We start from the raw sequence: 18,092 nt of genomic DNA on the forward strand, positions 1-18,092 counted from the left end.
TGCACCAGTCCAACAGATGGTCCACTTCCCATCTGTACGCGGACTCGTCACCATCAGAGATGAGTCCGATCAGGGTGGTGTCGTCCGCAAACTTCAGAAGCTTGACATTATTAACATAATGATTGTTTAGATGGATAATGTCAATTCTCAGGAAAATTCAGTTAGATTTACGTGTTATTTTGAGCTCAAACTTCACAGAACCCCATGGACTTAAGAGGTTAAAGCACCTCTTGATTTACTTTCAGCAATTAGTCTTTAGTAGTCTTTATTATATCTCGACTTGGCAATAGTTGCCCTCTCTTCTTTTGCAAAGCTTCCTCAAATCTATTAGATCAGGGGGCCGTCTTTTGTTCCTGGATATTCATTTCTAAATCTTTCATTTCCTCTGGTGAAGCCATTCTTTTGGTAGTTTAGATGTATGCTTGGAGTCTCGGTGATGCTGAAAAATTTGGAATGTGGCCAAAACTACTGGTATTTGGATGTATTTGTAGTTTTATTCACCTTGACTGAAAACCCAGTCCTCACTGAGGAAAGCTAACCCCACACAATGATTCTTTCACCACTGTGTTTCACTGTATTCATAGTGTTTTTAATGATATTTGAGGTTTGGGTTTTTTGTGCCAAGCATGCTGTATTAAAGGTAATACTTTATGTGCTGAAGGGCTTTTCTGTTAACTGCAGAGCAGCTGAGAAACCATGTGTGGATGCCGTATGTTAAAATGTTCTCAATAGAGCAGTGGTAGAAAGTTATCAGCATCTCCTGGGTCAGTCCGGTGCCACAGGCTCCCAAAAGTTGTGACCCAAACATTTGAGTAATGTTTCATCAGATTTTAGGTAGGCGCAAAGCAGAAGCTTCTCTGTTGCATCATTAGGCCTTACACAAGACATCTGGTGAAGGCAACAGATCGGAGTCACATGAAGAAGATAATCACTACTTGCCTGGATTGTTTACATCTTTGTGCTGACTGATACTTTTCTATATTTACATTACATTAACGTTTCTGCAAACTACAACTGTAGTTCATAACTGATGGCAGGTATGAACTCGAATGCTGAAACTGAATCAAAAAACTTTCAGGGTGTGGACACTTTTGCAGCCAGGTTATTGCACATTCTTTCAAGCTTATTTCACTTTTTCAGTTGATATTATAAAGAACAAATGTAAAATGTGAAAAATGTTTTTTTAAATAATCTTTGTCTAATTTTGTTTACATCACACAATTCTGCATTCAGCAGTGATGTGTTCACTTTTGAGATCGACTTCACAAATATGTTGTGTATACAAATAAATACATATAATATATATACATATACAATATATAAACAAACGATGTATCAGTAAGTTCGTATTATGTGAATTGTTTCAGTGATATCGATAAATCTCCCAGTAATGTTACAAGTTGTTTGCGGATTTGTGATTTCAATGACGCACGATTTCACATCCACATGTAATAACGATGTTCAACCACTAGGTGGCGCTGTAGTCTACATAAATGAACACAGGGTGCAACATTTCCAGCCCCGTTTATCTGAAAACAAAAATCACACATGTATCCTCGTTGGGTGCAATTTTGTTGAATCCTTTATTGAAAAAAAAAGGGAAAGAAACATATTAACATTATTTATAACTGTCCATTTGACAATTATGTCAACATGTATTTAGACAAAAATATGTGAATCAACTGTATTTGATAAAGACATGGAGTATGACCAACACATGTTCCGAATAAAGAAATGTCTGTCTTTTAAAAAATAAAAGCTTCTGCACATCCAAAAAGTAATCAGTGAGGAAGGCCGAAGAGATTAAAGTACCATCACTCCGCTGTAGCTTTAGAGGCAAGTCCGCGGTTGGTTGAGACAAAACAAATCCTCATACATGTCAGAAACAACTGTTATATACAGACACCACTGAGGCCGCTTTAAGTCTTTGTTATTATTTTAAGGTACAACAATCTGAAACATTTCCTATTTTTCTTGGTTCTCAGTTTTCACTGATTTGTGGACGGCTTCATTCAGAATGGATGTGTACAAACCGAACACCAGTAAACATGCTTCAGCATCCGAGGACACAAAGTCAGGAGGTCATCGGTCATCTATGGCGGCTCGTGCTGCTGCGAGGGGCCTCCTCCTGAGGCCCCCTGAAGCCTTTCTACAGCTAGGTCTAAACATTTTAAAGAAGGCAGCCAAGTCAGTCAGACAGATAATTTATAAAGTAAATCTGTTGGACATGCAGCATCTTTTTGCTTGATTGTTGCAAATGTTTATTCACTTTTTTTTTTTTTTACTTTTTTGCTTATCTGAGTGTAATGTAATCAGTGTTGAAGCAGCAGCACACACGACAGCCCTGGATCAGAAGCAGAAAACACAAACGGATACGTTTGGATGTGTTTCGGCAAAAAAGGAAAACAGTCATTGCTTAAACACACTCTTGGTTGTTACGGATTTTGTCTGTTAATGTCTGGTTTTACCTGCAGGACTGTGAATGTTTCACCCCTCTGAGGGTGGCATCCAGTGCAGTTGGGTAGAGGGGAGAGTCACGGGGTTCATCCTAGCATTTCGCACACATCGCTTCATTTTGATAAACCAGATCTACCTTTGTCATCAACATTTAACAAGAAGTTACAAAAACAGAGCGTCTTATCTGGAATGAAAAACACAGTTATATAAATGCCCCATTTTTACACAAAACAGTGGGCAAAGGGGATAAGAATAGGCTTTGCTTGAGCACACGTTTACAGAGAGGAGATGAAGAAAGCAAAAGTGCCTGAAGAGTTTTAAAAAAAAAGACAAAGAAATTGAAACGTCCTTCCACTCTGAGAGGAAATCTGATCCCACTCACAGGCTGATCTGTGATTACCCACAATCCACAGGATAACAATAAAAATAAACACAGTTTGGACAATTTTCAATTAATAACCCATTGCGTCATCCAGCCAGTTCCCTTTTTTAACCCCGACTGGACCCCATTCAGTTGTGGGAGGCTGAGGAGGTGTGTATGCATTCTGACTGTGTGCGTTAGGCATCTTCCTGGGTTCTGTGGGCCACTGTTTGAGTCTGTTAATGTACATTCTAGCATAGTTGCATGTTAGCTTGTAAACTTGTTTGGACCCGCTGCCGACACCCCTTCATCAGTGCATCTCGGAGTTGAGTTTGTCCTGGAAGATGTACAGGTTGTTGGTGGCGGCGATGGCGATGATGTTCTCGTTGGGGTGCCAAGCTGTGTGCAGGATCTTCTTGGTGAAATCCAGGCTGTCCACACTGATGTCATCTTTCCGTCGTTTCCCGCCGGCGGCACAGACCCTCCGCGGCTTCAGGACGGCCCTGGGTTTGCTGCTCTCCCTAGATGCCTCCAGGGTTACGTCGCGCTTGGTGTTGCGGTCGAACATTCGGAAGAAGTTGTTGTAGGCACCAGTCATGATCACACTGGACAAAAAAGGAAAACAGAAGACTTATTATTCTCTTTCCTGTTAAACTACTCTGCCACCCCTAAATAAAGGACTTTAGTGAACAAACAGCATCACTAAGACCAAGAAGCACCGCAGGTTAGGTTAGGTTAACAAAAACAATATCCTGGACTTTGAACATCTGATGGAGCTCCGTTACATTCCTCAACCAGAAAAAGGAAAGACTGTGTCTCAACAAAAAACCTCTGAAGACATGGCTGTCTACCTAAACCACAGGTGTCAAACTCTGGTCCTCGGGGGTCAGTGTCCTTCAACTATTAGATGTGTCCCTGTTCTAACGAATCTGAATCGAACAACTGAATTACCTCCTCAGCATGTTAATAAGTTCTACAGAGAGCTGCTAATGACCGAGTTATTTGATTTAGGTGTGTTGAAGAACACCTGGATTAAATAATTGATTCAGGTGTTCTTCAAAAATTGCAGGAAGCCAGCCCTCAAAGACTGGAGTTCGACACCCCTGAGCTAAACTGACAGAACAAGAAGGGCATTAATCAGAGACGCAGCCAAGAGGCTAATGGTAACTCTGGAGGAGCTGCAGAGATCCAAGCTCAGGTGATACAATCAGCTGACAAAACAACTATTAGTTGTGCTCTCTGCAAATGCACAAACCCACCAGGAAGGATGGTGGTGGCACCATCATGGTGTAGAGATGCTTTTCTTTAGTAGGGACAGTGAGCTACTTCAGGGCTCACTGTAATTGGAATGCCTCAGATGTAAGTATATTAATGTGTTACAATGGTCTAGTCAAAGTCAAGACCTATATCTACTAGAGTGGCTGTAACGTGACACTATATCTGCTTCCTGGAGCAAGACTGTCTCGTAATCCTTTCAACTAAAGAGTGTCTGGTTTCAAGAACATACATCTTACATATTTAAAATAACCTAGCAAAACAGGTTTCCAGACTTGGCTGTAATAAGTGATTTTACCTCCAACATTGTAGCCTTGTGTGTAGATAGGTAAGATATTCAATAAACCTATAACGTTTTTATATGAACATTTACAGTGAGTGAATATGAAAACCACCGGCATTGAACATCTAGAAACAACTTTTTGTTTTCGTTCTACAACACATTGCGTGAGTTACCTGTCCGAGCCGTTCCAGGCACACTCAAACTTATCGAAGATGCAGTCGTTCTCGTAAAGGGAGCACAACTTGCTGCGCAGGTAATCGTGTACCTGGAGGAAAACACAAACATACAATTAAATATTAGACTAGGACAAAGCTGCGTCACTCGGGGGCACTGATTCAGAGGAGACACAGACGGGAAAATCAGTCTGGTCAAGTTGTAACATAAACTCCCACACAACTCAAGTCATTAACATCCAAAGCTTTTTTCACAACTTCAGTCACACACACACACACACACACACACACACACACACATACACACACACACAAACACACACACACACACACACACTTGTTTTGCTATATGTAGTGAGGACCATGTGTTGACTCCCATTGACTTCCATTGATTTTCAGTCATTTTCAACCCTTTCTATGACCTAACCCTGACAACAACCCTAAACCTAACCATTACCAGTGCATGCCTAACCCTAACCTTAACCTAAACTCAATTCACATCTTAGTCCTAAACCTAACCGTTAGCAAAATAGGTCGTGAGGACCAGCAAAATGTCCTCACTTTGGTACAAACGGTCCTCAATTTGATGGTGAAATTGGGAAAATGGTTCTCACTGTGATGCCAAGACAGGAACACACACACACACACACACACACACACACACACACACACACACACACACACACACACACACACACACACAAGCTGTTTTCCCTCCATTTGACCTGTCCGGTCCAGTACTCTGTCTGTTGGTGATGCAAGTGTTTGAAATCTGTAGCCGCCGCGCTGTGCATCCCATCCACACCCTTTGCAATCTGCATAAAGTCAGCAGCCAGTCACCTTGCAATCAATAAACGGTCAAGCCGAGGTCGCTTTGTGCTTGTATATCACTTCCTGGGACATTTTGTTTCTCCCAATAGGCCTTTCTACAAAGGGCCAAAAGGGACAATGTCAGCTGGAGCTGGAGACTTTTTTCTTCCTTTTCTTCTTCCAGCTCTGAAATACTTTTGTATATATTTTTTGGCAATTTTTTGTTCTGTTTCATTATATTGACGTATGAGAGTCATGTAGAATGACTTGTTTATTTGTTTTCTCCTCTTATAAAATCTGACATAATGGCAGAAAAGTGCAAGCATTTTGTGCTTATAGCAAACATAAAATGCTTGCTATAAGCAAAAAATAAACATGTAAAGCTTCCTACTGGTGCTTTTCTTAGGTTATTGTGCTTCTTTTTCAGCTTAGGGTTTGGGTAATCAGACATTTACTTTGGATAATATGGTTTCTGTCCTAATCTTCAGCTGCTGATTTACCTCCTTGTCCTTGCTTATTATTCCACTGCCAACTTCTACTTGACTTTATCCATTTACAGTGAAAGCACCGTTTGCGATGTGTCTGCTTATGTGGGGAGAAAGGTTTTGAAGTCAGATGCGACAAAATAATTTTTGTGAAAAAACTGCTGACAAAATGTATTTTTTCAAATGTCAAAGGCTTAATCCTATACGTTATGTTTCTATGAGCATATTGCCAATAAAGATTTTAATAGACATGGCACTAATTTTCTAAGGAAGTTTTACAGTGCTTCTTAAAAGAGTAAGTCAAGGTCTCCTGATGACTTTGGTAAATAACTTAGATGTCTTCTTGATAGTAATGTCCTACGTTTTCCTGCTAAGCAAGCCTGTGTTTTTTTATAACCAGATCAGTTGTAGATTTGCATTTACCGATGTTTTCATCCCATGGGCCTCTATGCTGCAGCATCCCCAATGCACACATAATATTTCAGCTTTTACTAATACATACAGTGTTCCTACACATTTTTCACAGCAAATCTCCATAGTTTTACAGATTCTTGTTTTGCAGAGTTTTCATTCATTTTTAAACTATATTATAGATGTGTATGTATAAATTAAAAGGTTCAGTATGAATTTACTTTATATATTTTACAGTGGTCATGATTTAAATAAGGAAGCTGCAGCCACCACAGAATGTAAAGAGGAATAATAGAAAGACAGAAAGGCCAGTGGATGGATGCAACTTTTATATTTAGACCTGGGAAAGACATAAAACCAATTCCACCCTTTTCCAGACTGCATAGGAGCTCTGCAGAGCTTTTGTATAATCCATGGTAGATCAGATTTAAAACATGACTGCTGATTGCAGCTGTGCCTTTTTAATCCTCATACACTGAGGAAGATGAAATCAAAATGTTATTCTTTCAACATTACAACATAAAATATCCCAAATCAAGTTTCGGCTACAAGTGCTTGTCATATAAAGACAAATGTCTAATTTAGCAACATGGTAATCGGCAACATTCATCCTGTAATAAATTAACAAACGAGCTGAAACAAAAGTTATTACATTCCTCACATAGAGTACCTAACAAAAGTATTTTACACTAGAATTTTTCACAGCTCCTGTCTGTCATGGAACATGCTGAAAATGTTGGTAGCTTTTGGAAAACCCTTGGTAAAGATCTCTAAGAATATACAGGGAGAGTGTTTCAGTATCGCTATCCGTGCTTATCACAAACAAAAGATGCTACAACCATGTGAAAACATCAACTCAGATCTTTTAAAATAATAGTAAAACCCTGTTTACACTGGCTCCTTTGTCTCACAAAGAGCGTGACATCAATTCAACTTAATTAATGATCGTTGTTGTTATGAAGACTAGAAAAACATACTGTGAAATCTGTTCTTATGTCTTCTTACATCGTAGTTCTAATAGGAAATCAGAATCGGCTCAAATTAGCAGGTCACAGCTTTGCAAAAAGTGGAGATTCAAAATAAAACACAAAATTCTGATTGGTGCGTCTCTAGATATTTGTGATTTGTTGCTTCCCTGTAAATCCTGTAAATAAAGTAACTCTAACCCACATGCTGTTTGTTCCCGAGTTTGTCCATTATTGCACCTCCCAGCTATGTTTATAAGTAATTACAACAATACAGCTATCACTACACAATTTTCCCATCTTCTTGCTCCATCATCCTTTTCTTTACACTACCCGTTCTTCTCTTCACTCCATTACACCGTCCCCGGTCTGCCTCCCATCCCACACCCTGGTTCTCCCCCCTGTTCTCCCCCACTTCCCCCCTCTCTGTGCTGCATTGCAGATCTAGGTGTCAGCCACTGTGTAAGGTATCCCTCCTTCCCACTTTACTTTATGAGTGGAGGCTCTGCAGCCTATAAATAGCTATAGCGCGTCGTTGCCTCCCACTCGAGGCTGCTTCAGGGGCCCTCACACGTCAGGCCTACATGCAGACAGACATGTCCAGCTAAACACCTGCCACAGGAATACTAGGACACTCATCGGATGCTCATTATAGATAGACAAAAACTTGTGTGACCCTGTTTGTCAAGCAAACAGAAATGACACATACTGTATTTGTACTTTACTCTTGAAAGAAGAGATTATTTTCTCAACCTAGTATTTCAAAAGCAAGCAAAGCTGTTTTAATCATTGTCCCACATCCAGTGCTCTGCATTTGTCAAACGAGCTGACAACAGCAAGAAGCTTACTCCAGCCGGAATTCCGTTAATATTTCCCAGAAAGGAAAGATGTTATCATTAGCTAGGACTGTGGAAATGTGAGGAGAATTTTCTGCCTTATGATTGATTTCTCAAACTCTGCATATTATCTTGCATGGCAGCAACACAACATTAGTCAGCCAGCAGCAGAGCAAACAAGTTAGGGTGCATAAATCTTAGGAATAAACTTCTAAGGAAAACCTTATCATGAAGTTTAATCTTGGAGATGAGGTTTTGCAGCCTTTTTTCAGCTGTTTTAAAACACAATCAGACAACCTAAAAGTTTGCAGATATTTCTAAATAAGATGGTGAACATGAACCAGACTTTTTGGAGGCTTTCTATCAGTACAGCTTGTTTTTCAATACAGAATTTCTGTCCTTAGGGTTTAAGCCTTAAACCTTAAACTTTACAGGGACTGAGTGTGCACACTGCTGACATTTACTGCTTTGTAAAAGAATCTGGTTGCAAAATTAAATACTTATCCAGTAAACATAACTCTGTTTTATATTATATGTCCTGTCTCCCCTGAATTTCCCCTTTGTGCCAGTGTGAAATATTTCTAGTAACAAGACCAAATCTCGTATGAAGAATGCTCCTGCTGTCTATGATGATCAGACAGCAAGAGCAAATCACTTAGTATTTAGAAAGAAATCCTGCCACCAATCAATGTAAACTGATACCGGCTGGTCTAATGTCTAGTCTACTGACGGCGTATATTACAGGCTGTTTAAAACGCTAAACTCCACTGATGAAGAAAAACCATGTTGTGGCTTGTTTAAGGTTTGCAGGAGAACATTTAGACAAGCCAGTGAATTACAGGGAGGATATGTTCTGGTTAGATGAGATCAAAAAAAACTCTTTGAATGCCAATCAACACACCAAGTCTGGAGGAGGTCTGGTACTATACATCACCCCCAAGAAAACAATACCAAAGCTTGGAGACATTTTTTACCATATGATGCTGGAAAACTTTGTGTAATAATCCGCAAGATGAAAGAAGACGTTTACTGAGACTTTCTTCATATGATTCTGAAGATGAAACTAGGGTAAATTTTCAGCAAAACTGTAGACCCAAACACACAGCCAAGAAAACTCTCAATTAATTTTAGAGAAAAAATCAAGCTGCTAGAATGGCTCTGCCAATCAAGCAATTTGAAATGATTGAAGATCTTTTAAAAAACAACCCTGAAGGTCAAAGAGCAATGAGGAGGACCCAAAAACCTTCAGGATTTAAAGACAAGTTTCTTTGGCAGATATGACCAAAACTACATTTGAGCAATGCATGCAGCTAGTTTCTCCATGCAGGAGACATCTTATCAAAAAAAGGCTAAGTATTGAATACATGATATACATTGTATGCATGTTCATTCTGTTAATTCAATTTATGGATTACTTTGTTCTGATTTCTTTGTAATTGTGGATTACTTGGATTGTTACAGACACATGGTGTCACCTACATGTCGACAGTTCTTTTTGGAAATAACATTAAACAATTCAAGAAAACAAGTTGGCATGTTCAATCCTTATTTTCCCTGCTATGTATATACTGTATACTATCTCCCTGCCTGTCACACATCGTTGGTCACACACACCTGGTATGTCTCCAGGGGCTTGCTCTCCATGTTGAGGTCCCAAACTTTTGCAGTCAGGTAGTCTCTAGTGAGCAGGTAGCGACCGCTGTGGCTGAACTTCACATCTGACACAGAAGAGATAATCTCAGAGAAAAATGAGCGAGTGCTAGGATCCTCAGGCTCCTCAAACACTGCAGAAGGTGGGAGAGATACAGGAGTAAAAGTTGAATACTACAAGTATTTTACTTTAGTCTAGAGATAAAAGGGTTCCTCTCATGAGTTATGGTGAAAGGAATGCTTTCAAGGACATAATTTTGCCAATTAAAATAAAAGCTCTAGCTTCAAAATAAGCACGGTTTGTGCAGGAACTCTGCAGCACTGACTCATGGTCAGAGCTGTAAATCAAATGGCAAACATTTCAGCAGAAAGAAAAGGGGCAATAAAAATACAGCTTGGGTACCTTGGGGCCCTAAAAACTAAATCTACCATCAACTGATTTGTGTCCCTTTGTGGAGGCAGATTTATGAAATACTGTTTCATGTTACAAATAACCAACCTGCTATGTCAGATAAAGTACAGAGCACTTCCACACTGTCGGTAACATATTGGCAGATTTCCTATACTTTAAACTTAAATACATAGATCAACTAAATAGGCTTTCTTGCAGTCTATGCAATATGTACTACTGTAAACTGTAAAACTCCAGTAAAACTTCGATTTAAATAGGATCTGCTGCATTAGTTATTTTTATTTGCAGTTACTTAAGGGTAAAATACGTAAGACTACTGAGCTAAAAGCTAATATACCCATGTTTTGAAAGCTTAAGTGATTTCCGTCTTTCTTAGCAGTCTAGCATTAAGCAAAAAACTAAACACAAAGTAAACAAGGGATTGGAAAGAATAGTTACGTTACTCAAGGAAACTAATTTAATTCGATGTGGTTGCTGTATAGATTCCTTAAAAAATAATAGATGGATTTGCATCAAAGCGTTTATTGGTGTCACCTGGACACTTGTGTCAAATCATTTCTTATTTTACCACTCATTTTAAAAACACATTTTACCTGCATCTAAAGCGGAAGAAATTAGGTATTTTTTGTGAAACACCAAACCTGTTTTATCTATGACGCTTGTCTGTTGCTTTTGATGCATCCCTGTTTTGTATGCTTGGTGTGTACTGGGAAAAAGGGTGTAAAATTTACACTCTGCCATTACCACAAGACATGCACCACATAATTTTCGCCTTTAAGTCACCATCAAAAAAATTTTCCCGTGCCTAATAATCCCTTGTACATCTGGGGATAACATATCAATGCGGTATACTCTATGACCGTCCCCAGGTGGTTAAATAATTATTAGTTGAATTAATCAGAAAGTAGATCAGACTGCTGTCGTTTGGAGCCACTTCAAGTATTCAAAATGCTGAGGTGAGTGAGTCTTAATCACTGCACAGAGAGTATCTGCACAGCATAGCATGAGATTATGTGAGATTACTATTGAGTCATTACTGAGATATTTGTCTGACATTTATGTATATTTTGTAGCAGTGGGGTCTAAGTGCAATATATACGATAACTAAGTTGCAAAGCTCATGCACTGTCTTAGCAGCCTGGCTTAGTTAGAGAGCAAATAACATATGGCATGGTTGAAAGGCAATGCTGAAACTATTTACTCTTAGTTTGCTACCGGAACACAAGACCAATATGAAATAGTAGGACCAAAGTATAAGTGATTATAATGTTTATCTGTGGATCCAGGCCATTTTGATTTAGCCATTGTTAAAGTATTTTGCAATAAATAAAACGTAATTTTTAACCAACTGTAATTTAAACCTGTCGGTGGTGCTAGTTTTGATTAGATTGTTGTTTTGAGATGTTAAATCATGTTCATTTCTCTGCTCCAACAGTAATTGTTAATTTCACTGCCATTTATTCTAGTTTAGCCAAAAAAAGACATTAAAATAAAGTGTAGCTTTATTTGAAATGTTTTAAAACACTATACGTGAAATTGTTGACGTTGCCAATATGTCAAAATAAACTAAATTCATCCACAAAAACATCTAATGAAAAATCTGAATTGTAGACATCATCTCACGTGAAGTATTTTGAGCTTTATTGTTGTCAATTGTACAAAATCAAAATGTACCCACAGCTTAAAATTAAAAAACAACAATCAATTACATTAAATTCTGTCAGGCATCCCTCTATATAAACATTTGGACCTGTTAAAGTGCAAACCCAGTGATTATAGATATATTTTTGCACTGTTTTCTTGTTCATTGCCAACTATTATAAAGGAAACTGGTCTAAATATGGTACGTCCAATCTATGGTACGTCCAATCTAACAATCTAACAATGATTCATGAGTTTCTGTTAGGATTGCTCCTCCTTTTTAGAAAGCCTCTAAAAGTACCTAAGACTGGAACAGCCAGCGTTTTATGTGTTGTTTTCTACACTACTAAGCAATCCCAAAGGTTTTTCAGCAAGAAGGTCACTAGAACATTATGAGAATAATATTGATGCACCTTGAACAGTCAGAGAGATTATCAGTAGGTCCAAACCTTGGTCAGAGAACACGTTTGGACCGATAAAACATAAAGAGAGTGGTATTAATATATATATAAATATAAAAACTTCTTTTAGTTTTCTAGAAGTCTCAAGAAATCAACCACTGTAGAAATGTTGTCACTCAAAATCAAACTGAAACAAACACACTAAGAGCAAAAAAATGTAGCTTTAAAAACCATCGTGGTAAAGGAAAAGATGAATAACACATAGTAACATCTCAATGTGTCTCAGCAGGAATACTCACATTTGGAGTGCTTGTCGCACAGCGCTGCTTCTCTCATGTCACAGAGGCGTAAGGTTCCTTTGCTGCTGCTGTAAACAAACAGGTTACAGTGGTGGGGGTGAAACTCTGCAGCTGTGATCACCTCTGTCAGATCCTCCATGTTTACTGGTTTGATGTCCACAATGTCTGATAGAAAGAGGCGTTGCTCAGGGAAAAAGCAGAAAATCACTTTCATAAGATATGCGATTCATTTCCAAGACAACTTTATGCTTTATTTGGCAGAATTTACTTATTTTAAATATCCATTAATCTTCTTAGAAACTAGATTAAGTTATTTTATAATCCACAAGAAGGTCTAGCAAAACCTTAATGTAAACATAGCCAACACACGTCATATACTATAAAGCAGAATGTAGCAAGCTAATAAAAATATATCTTGAGGGGAGTTGCTGTTGTGGGAAATGTAATTCCATATTCAGATAAACTAATAATAAATCCTGTCTGGGTCTGGGATGTGACTATTCTGTGTTTTGACCTGGATTAGAACCCAGAAAGGGACTGGAATATTTATGCAGCTTCTAAATTATTCATTAGGATATAGTTTCACTCCTCAACAATAATACTCCCTTCCCCCCAAGTGTGTGGGTCTTTATGCAATAATCTATTAAACAAAGTGGGATTTGCACAGTGGAAGTTTTTATGTGTCTGTGTGTGGGGGTGGGGTTCATTATTAGAAATTTGTAAGCATGCAAGTATGAGTATATGCTTTATAATCTGTGTCTATGTGTGTGCCTGCGGGAGTCTGTATTGCCTTGATGCCTACAGTGTGTGAGTGCACTGAAGGATACTGAAGCTGCGGTCAGTGATGTCCAGATGCCAGAGGTTGATCCTCAGGTCGTCCGCGGACATGTAGGTCTCGTAGTCCGAATTGACCGATATTGAATTGATGTGGTACGTGTGGGCGTTGGCAAACACTCGCCGGGGGCTCACCTCCACCATCAGGTCCATGGGCTTCAAGACCGGCACCTGGAATCAGAAGGCGGAGCAGCGTTACGTCCCTTCTCTCTGCTTAAAAGCAGAAAAATTGCCAAGATATAGCAGATTCGTTTAATTGAAGAAAAAAAAAATACTATTACATATTAATATTTAATGTTTCAGTCAATTTAAATAAAACAATTATAGAATAAAAGCTTGCAGTCTGTACTAAAAATTGAAAATGCAATAATTTGTCTTTTTAGGCTGAATTTGTTTAACTTCTCTGCAAGTTTGCAGCTAATCTAAATCCTGATATGAAATCTAATGCTTTGAATAGTTTAGATTAAGAGCAAATGTTCAACTGAAGCAGCTGCTCATATTAAGGGATTCCACCTCCCCCATAAAGTCACTCTTACTCATGTACCTTGTGCTACTGACCCACTTTTGCACGTGCAAGCACAGCTAAATCTACTGACCTAGTTTCATTGCCCAACTATCCAACCAACAAGATAAGATAAGATAACATGAGATGAGATGAGATGAGATTAACTGATACCTGCAGAGAGGTGACTGTGGAGAGATCCTTTATGCGACCTTCCTCATCCTTCAGGTTGTAGCCTTCTGGTCGTTTATCTCTTTCACTCACCTTCCACAACTTAATGGTCTTATCTGGAAAACAGACCAGTTTGAATGGACAAATTATGCTGGGAATCTATAAAAAAAAAAGCCACATAAAATCTAATTTTTCTCACAATGATGTGTACAGACCCATACAGGTATGTTGGAGGTATTTTCTTAGTTTTCCTCCTATTATTTTGCATGGATCTTCTTGAGCTATGGAAATTTTTGCAGCATCATATCAGAGTAGAATTTTTTTTAAAGCCAATCGTTTTGTCAACATAAAAATCATTCTTGTGGAAATGTAATAATTGCATATGAAGCTTTTCATCGACAGCACATAAAAAATGGAGTGAGCACTTTTACCTTTCCCTAAGACCACGCATAGCAAAACAGTAAGAATGTGCACTGCACACCCACCTTAAACAGTGCTCTCTATCTGAATCACGTTTTACCACAGGATTATCAAACAAGTCTTGTGCAAAATATTTGCTTTAATGAAAGAAACAATACAAGATAAAATTATCTAGTAAAAGGCACCCTACAGTTTGTATCACGGTAGCGACATATAACTTTAGGGAAGAAAGCAACCTGACCTGAGGCAACAATGGGTGTCGGTTAAGAGCAAGTAGGAAGTATCTGAGGTAAGAAAATGTTTTTTAGTGTTTATGTGTTTATGTTCAAAGTATCTGATGACATCCGCAAATCGCTCACCAAACTCACCAAATGTCTTGCATTGTTTACCCAATGATTTGCTGCAGCAATAAAATTAAGAGTGTTTGACCTGTACTATAAGCTTAAGGTGAATTTTAACCACCAAACATTGTAAGATGTTTTTGTTCCATTGCACATGGTGTCTTCATAAGAGTGTTTTGATAACTACATAGCTATAAACCATCATAATGAAAAGTACTGACGGCATCTACATGTTGATATCTGCTAATTCAAAACTAAATATAATATAATAGTTTATAAATATTTTGATAAGCCCTGAAAAAACAAAAGACTCCACAGAAATAGAAAAGATGGTCATGTTTTTCAAATGCACTTGATACTAGTACACTGGAAAATATGACAGCAGGTTCAGCACTAATCTGCTGAAGCAGCTCCTACATTTTTCATATCCTCCATCATAAATAACACAGTACTAGAAGAAATCAATAATGTGGCTCTCAGGGTAAACCTATAGATCTTACCCTATAGCCGTAAACATGGCATATAGAATATAAATCCAGACCCCTCTGCCAAGCATCACAAGCTTTGGATGCTAATGCAATTTTAGATTTCTGAAGTCACTCATCATTTTTAGGGTAAAGAAAAATCTCCCTCTGACAGAAAAAACCTAAATAGAATATGTAAATAAATCCAACCTTTAACCTCAAACAAATACAAATACTGAAATTCAGCCAGTACAAACTCGCAGCTCTAAGAGAAAATAAACCACATTTATATATAATAAACTGGATAATTGAAAAACAAAATCTGTTTTTATTAGTTTTTCAAAATTAAAACCTCAGAGGTGTTGATCAAACAGAATCAAATGAGCCTCATCAGCTTTATTTGCCAGAGCTGTTAATGACCTTTTCGTTTAGCAATTACTTGACTTCTGTGAAACCAAGTGTGTTACATTTTTTCAAATGCTCATTCATGTTTAAAAGTGGGCGATGTGGCAAAAGCATCATGACACAATTATTTGTTTAGGTAAAATTATAATAATATTTTTAGCAGTATTTCCATAAAAACACGGCCCTTAAAGAGTATCACATAACAAAGCCTTTAATCCAAAGACAATGGCCTTTATTTTATAAGTAGTCCGACAGGCAATGGAGTGGAGACAGAGAGGGGCAGACATGCAGCAAAGGTCAACAGGCCGGGAATCAAACCGGCTGCATCGAGAACTTTAGCCTCCATACATGGGTCGCATACTCTACCCCTGCACCACTTAAGAAATTTTTGAACAGATTTTAAACAGATACGACAATTTTCCCTAACTTGTAGTTTAAAACATAAGATGTCCTTAAACTGTTTAGTCAGACTCAAAACCGAGATTATAATTAAAAAATGGAAACCACACTCAGGTATAACGCAACATTGCTCTGTAAAAGTAATTTAAAGAAGCTAAGGGAAAAGAAGAAAAAGAAAAGGCATTATTTGTATAAGCACATTGAACAACTATAAGATTTTCCTGACACAGGGCCCTATTAAATCCAATTCGCTTTTTTCCAAATTATTATCTTTTTATTTTCACAAATGTATTTTTCTCAATTCCATGTTTTAACAAGTAAAAACATCTTTTAACCTAAAACCACCAAATTACATGGTTAATGTACAAACTTTGAACAAATGACCTACACTTTTTTTAGATTAATTTAATTACTGTTTTTGTAGAGAAAACTAATTACCACTTATTATGAAAGTAACAACATAACCCCCTCAGATATTAAATTGAAATTATGTTGTAAAAAGCTTCCCTGAGCTTCCCCTAAAATACTTTCCTGAGTAAATAACTGAGCTGCAGCGGCCAACACACTCTCCCCTTTAGTGCTCACTTTGAGCATCGTCCAAAAGTGAAATCATAATGCTCTACCTATAGATGATGTCAGGATCTCTCCACTTTGGCAGAAGGTTGTTCTCCATTATAACCTAATATTAACATATTACATATAACATATTAAAGTTTTTAACCTAATATTGTTGCATCGCCCACCTCTAGTTAAAAATGAGCCCTGGCTTCTTTAATATGTGTCTGTTGTTTTGGGGGTGGGATGTGGAGTGGGTTGTTCTTTGTTCTCACCATTGGTGGAGAGGAGAAAGTGGGCGGCATTCTGCTGAGGCAGCCATCGGATCTTGTTGATCTTCTCCTCAATCTCCAGACTCTTAAGGTAGTCGAATTCGGGCTCATGGCTCTGAAAGGTGCTGTATACGTTGTATTCTCCCTGGGAAAATGGCTCACTCTTACTCTATGAAAAATAAAATGCAAAAAAATGACGGGGAAAAGACATGACTGAGGTGATCGCTGATTGTATCCTTGATATGAAGATACAGCAGCTGGAATAAAAGACGGTTACTGCTGTACCAAAGTCTTTTCTATCTGTTCAGACCATTAGTGCGTGCTCCTACCTCTGGTTCCCTCTGAAAGATGACCACACGGCCTCCTTTGTCCCCTGTGGCCAGGAGCTCTCCTGTGTGGTTGAACTCTACGGTGGAGATTATATCCGCTGGAACAAACAAAACAAGGAAACAAAGAAGAGATATAGTTTGAAAGAAAAATGGAAGAGAAAGAGACAGAGATGATAGGCATCAGATAACTGACTGACCACACACCATCACTCATCTGTGTAATGTTTATCGAAATCTAAACAATATGAGATTAATAAAAAAAAAAAGATTGCTTATACAATCAACACAAAACCAGCATGCAAACAAAGGTGTTCACAGTATGCAAAGGTGTTAGCTGCCATCCAGTGTGACACAGAGGCAGTGGCACACAGTACTGCCATGTCATATGGGTTCATCTTGTGCTCTAAATTGCCTCCGATGTTTAATCTTTGGACAGCAGTGTCACCAAGTGGCTCCTTGTAAGATTTCAGAGGATTGAGGAAAGAGGACTCTAAAGAAAGATTGAAAGAGTTGTTCAAGAGCCTAGGTGCACTCATAGAGAGCTTCAGAAAGACCTGGAAATAGGTGGTTCAGGTTTTCCCATGAAAACAATAAATAAAGCATTCAACCGCAGTGTTTTCTATGCAAACTCACTGCGCAAGACTCCACTGCTGAAGAAATAGCATGTTAAATTTTGTCAAACGTTTGCTGCGGAAAATCTGGACAAACTAGTGAAATACTGGGGGAATGTAATCTGGTCAGATGAAAGGATAGATAGAAAGGACCTCCAGAACAGTTTGTATGGAAGACTGGGTCACAATCACACCTAAACAATACATGTGACTAGTTTCTCTATATGGGAAAAGTCTTGAAGTTGTTATCATCATAAAGTATTTAATACATTACTGTCTGTTCAATACTCCCCATTTTCTGTCCATTCAGTATCCCCCTTTGTGGACTGA

At 38.3% G+C, this 18,092-nt stretch overlaps 1 protein-coding gene across 10 annotated transcripts in view; it reads right to left on the reverse strand.

Annotated features, from left to right (window-relative positions):
• Positions 1 to 1,564: 1,564 nt before the first annotated feature.
• The window catches only part of LOC124860724 (serine/threonine-protein phosphatase 2A 55 kDa regulatory subunit B gamma isoform), a 32,426-nt gene continuing 15,898 nt past the window's right edge, over positions 1,565 to 18,092 (reverse strand). For 7 of the 10 annotated variants that reach the window (XM_047354253.1, XM_047354251.1, XM_047354250.1 and 4 more), the window contains 8 exons: positions 17,152 to 17,249; positions 16,826 to 16,991; positions 13,970 to 14,082; positions 13,287 to 13,464; positions 12,460 to 12,624; positions 9,671 to 9,840; positions 4,550 to 4,641; positions 1,565 to 3,423 (listed from right to left, as the gene is read on the reverse strand). In XM_047354253.1, the coding sequence (XP_047210209.1) occupies positions 3,129 to 3,423; positions 4,550 to 4,641; positions 9,671 to 9,840; positions 12,460 to 12,624; positions 13,287 to 13,464; positions 13,970 to 14,082; positions 16,826 to 16,991; positions 17,152 to 17,249 (1,277 nt within the window). In that variant the 3' untranslated portion in view covers positions 1,565 to 3,128. The remainder of the gene's footprint in view (positions 3,424 to 4,549; positions 4,642 to 9,670; positions 9,841 to 12,459; positions 12,625 to 13,286; positions 13,465 to 13,969; positions 14,083 to 16,825; positions 16,992 to 17,151; positions 17,250 to 18,092) is intronic. The other 3 variants (XM_047354257.1, XM_047354256.1, XM_047354258.1) reach the window with 2 other exon arrangements.

Source organism: Girardinichthys multiradiatus, chromosome 23, assembly GCF_021462225.1.
Source record: "Girardinichthys multiradiatus isolate DD_20200921_A chromosome 23, DD_fGirMul_XY1, whole genome shotgun sequence".
NCBI lineage: Eukaryota > Metazoa > Chordata > Actinopteri > Cyprinodontiformes > Goodeidae > Girardinichthys > Girardinichthys multiradiatus.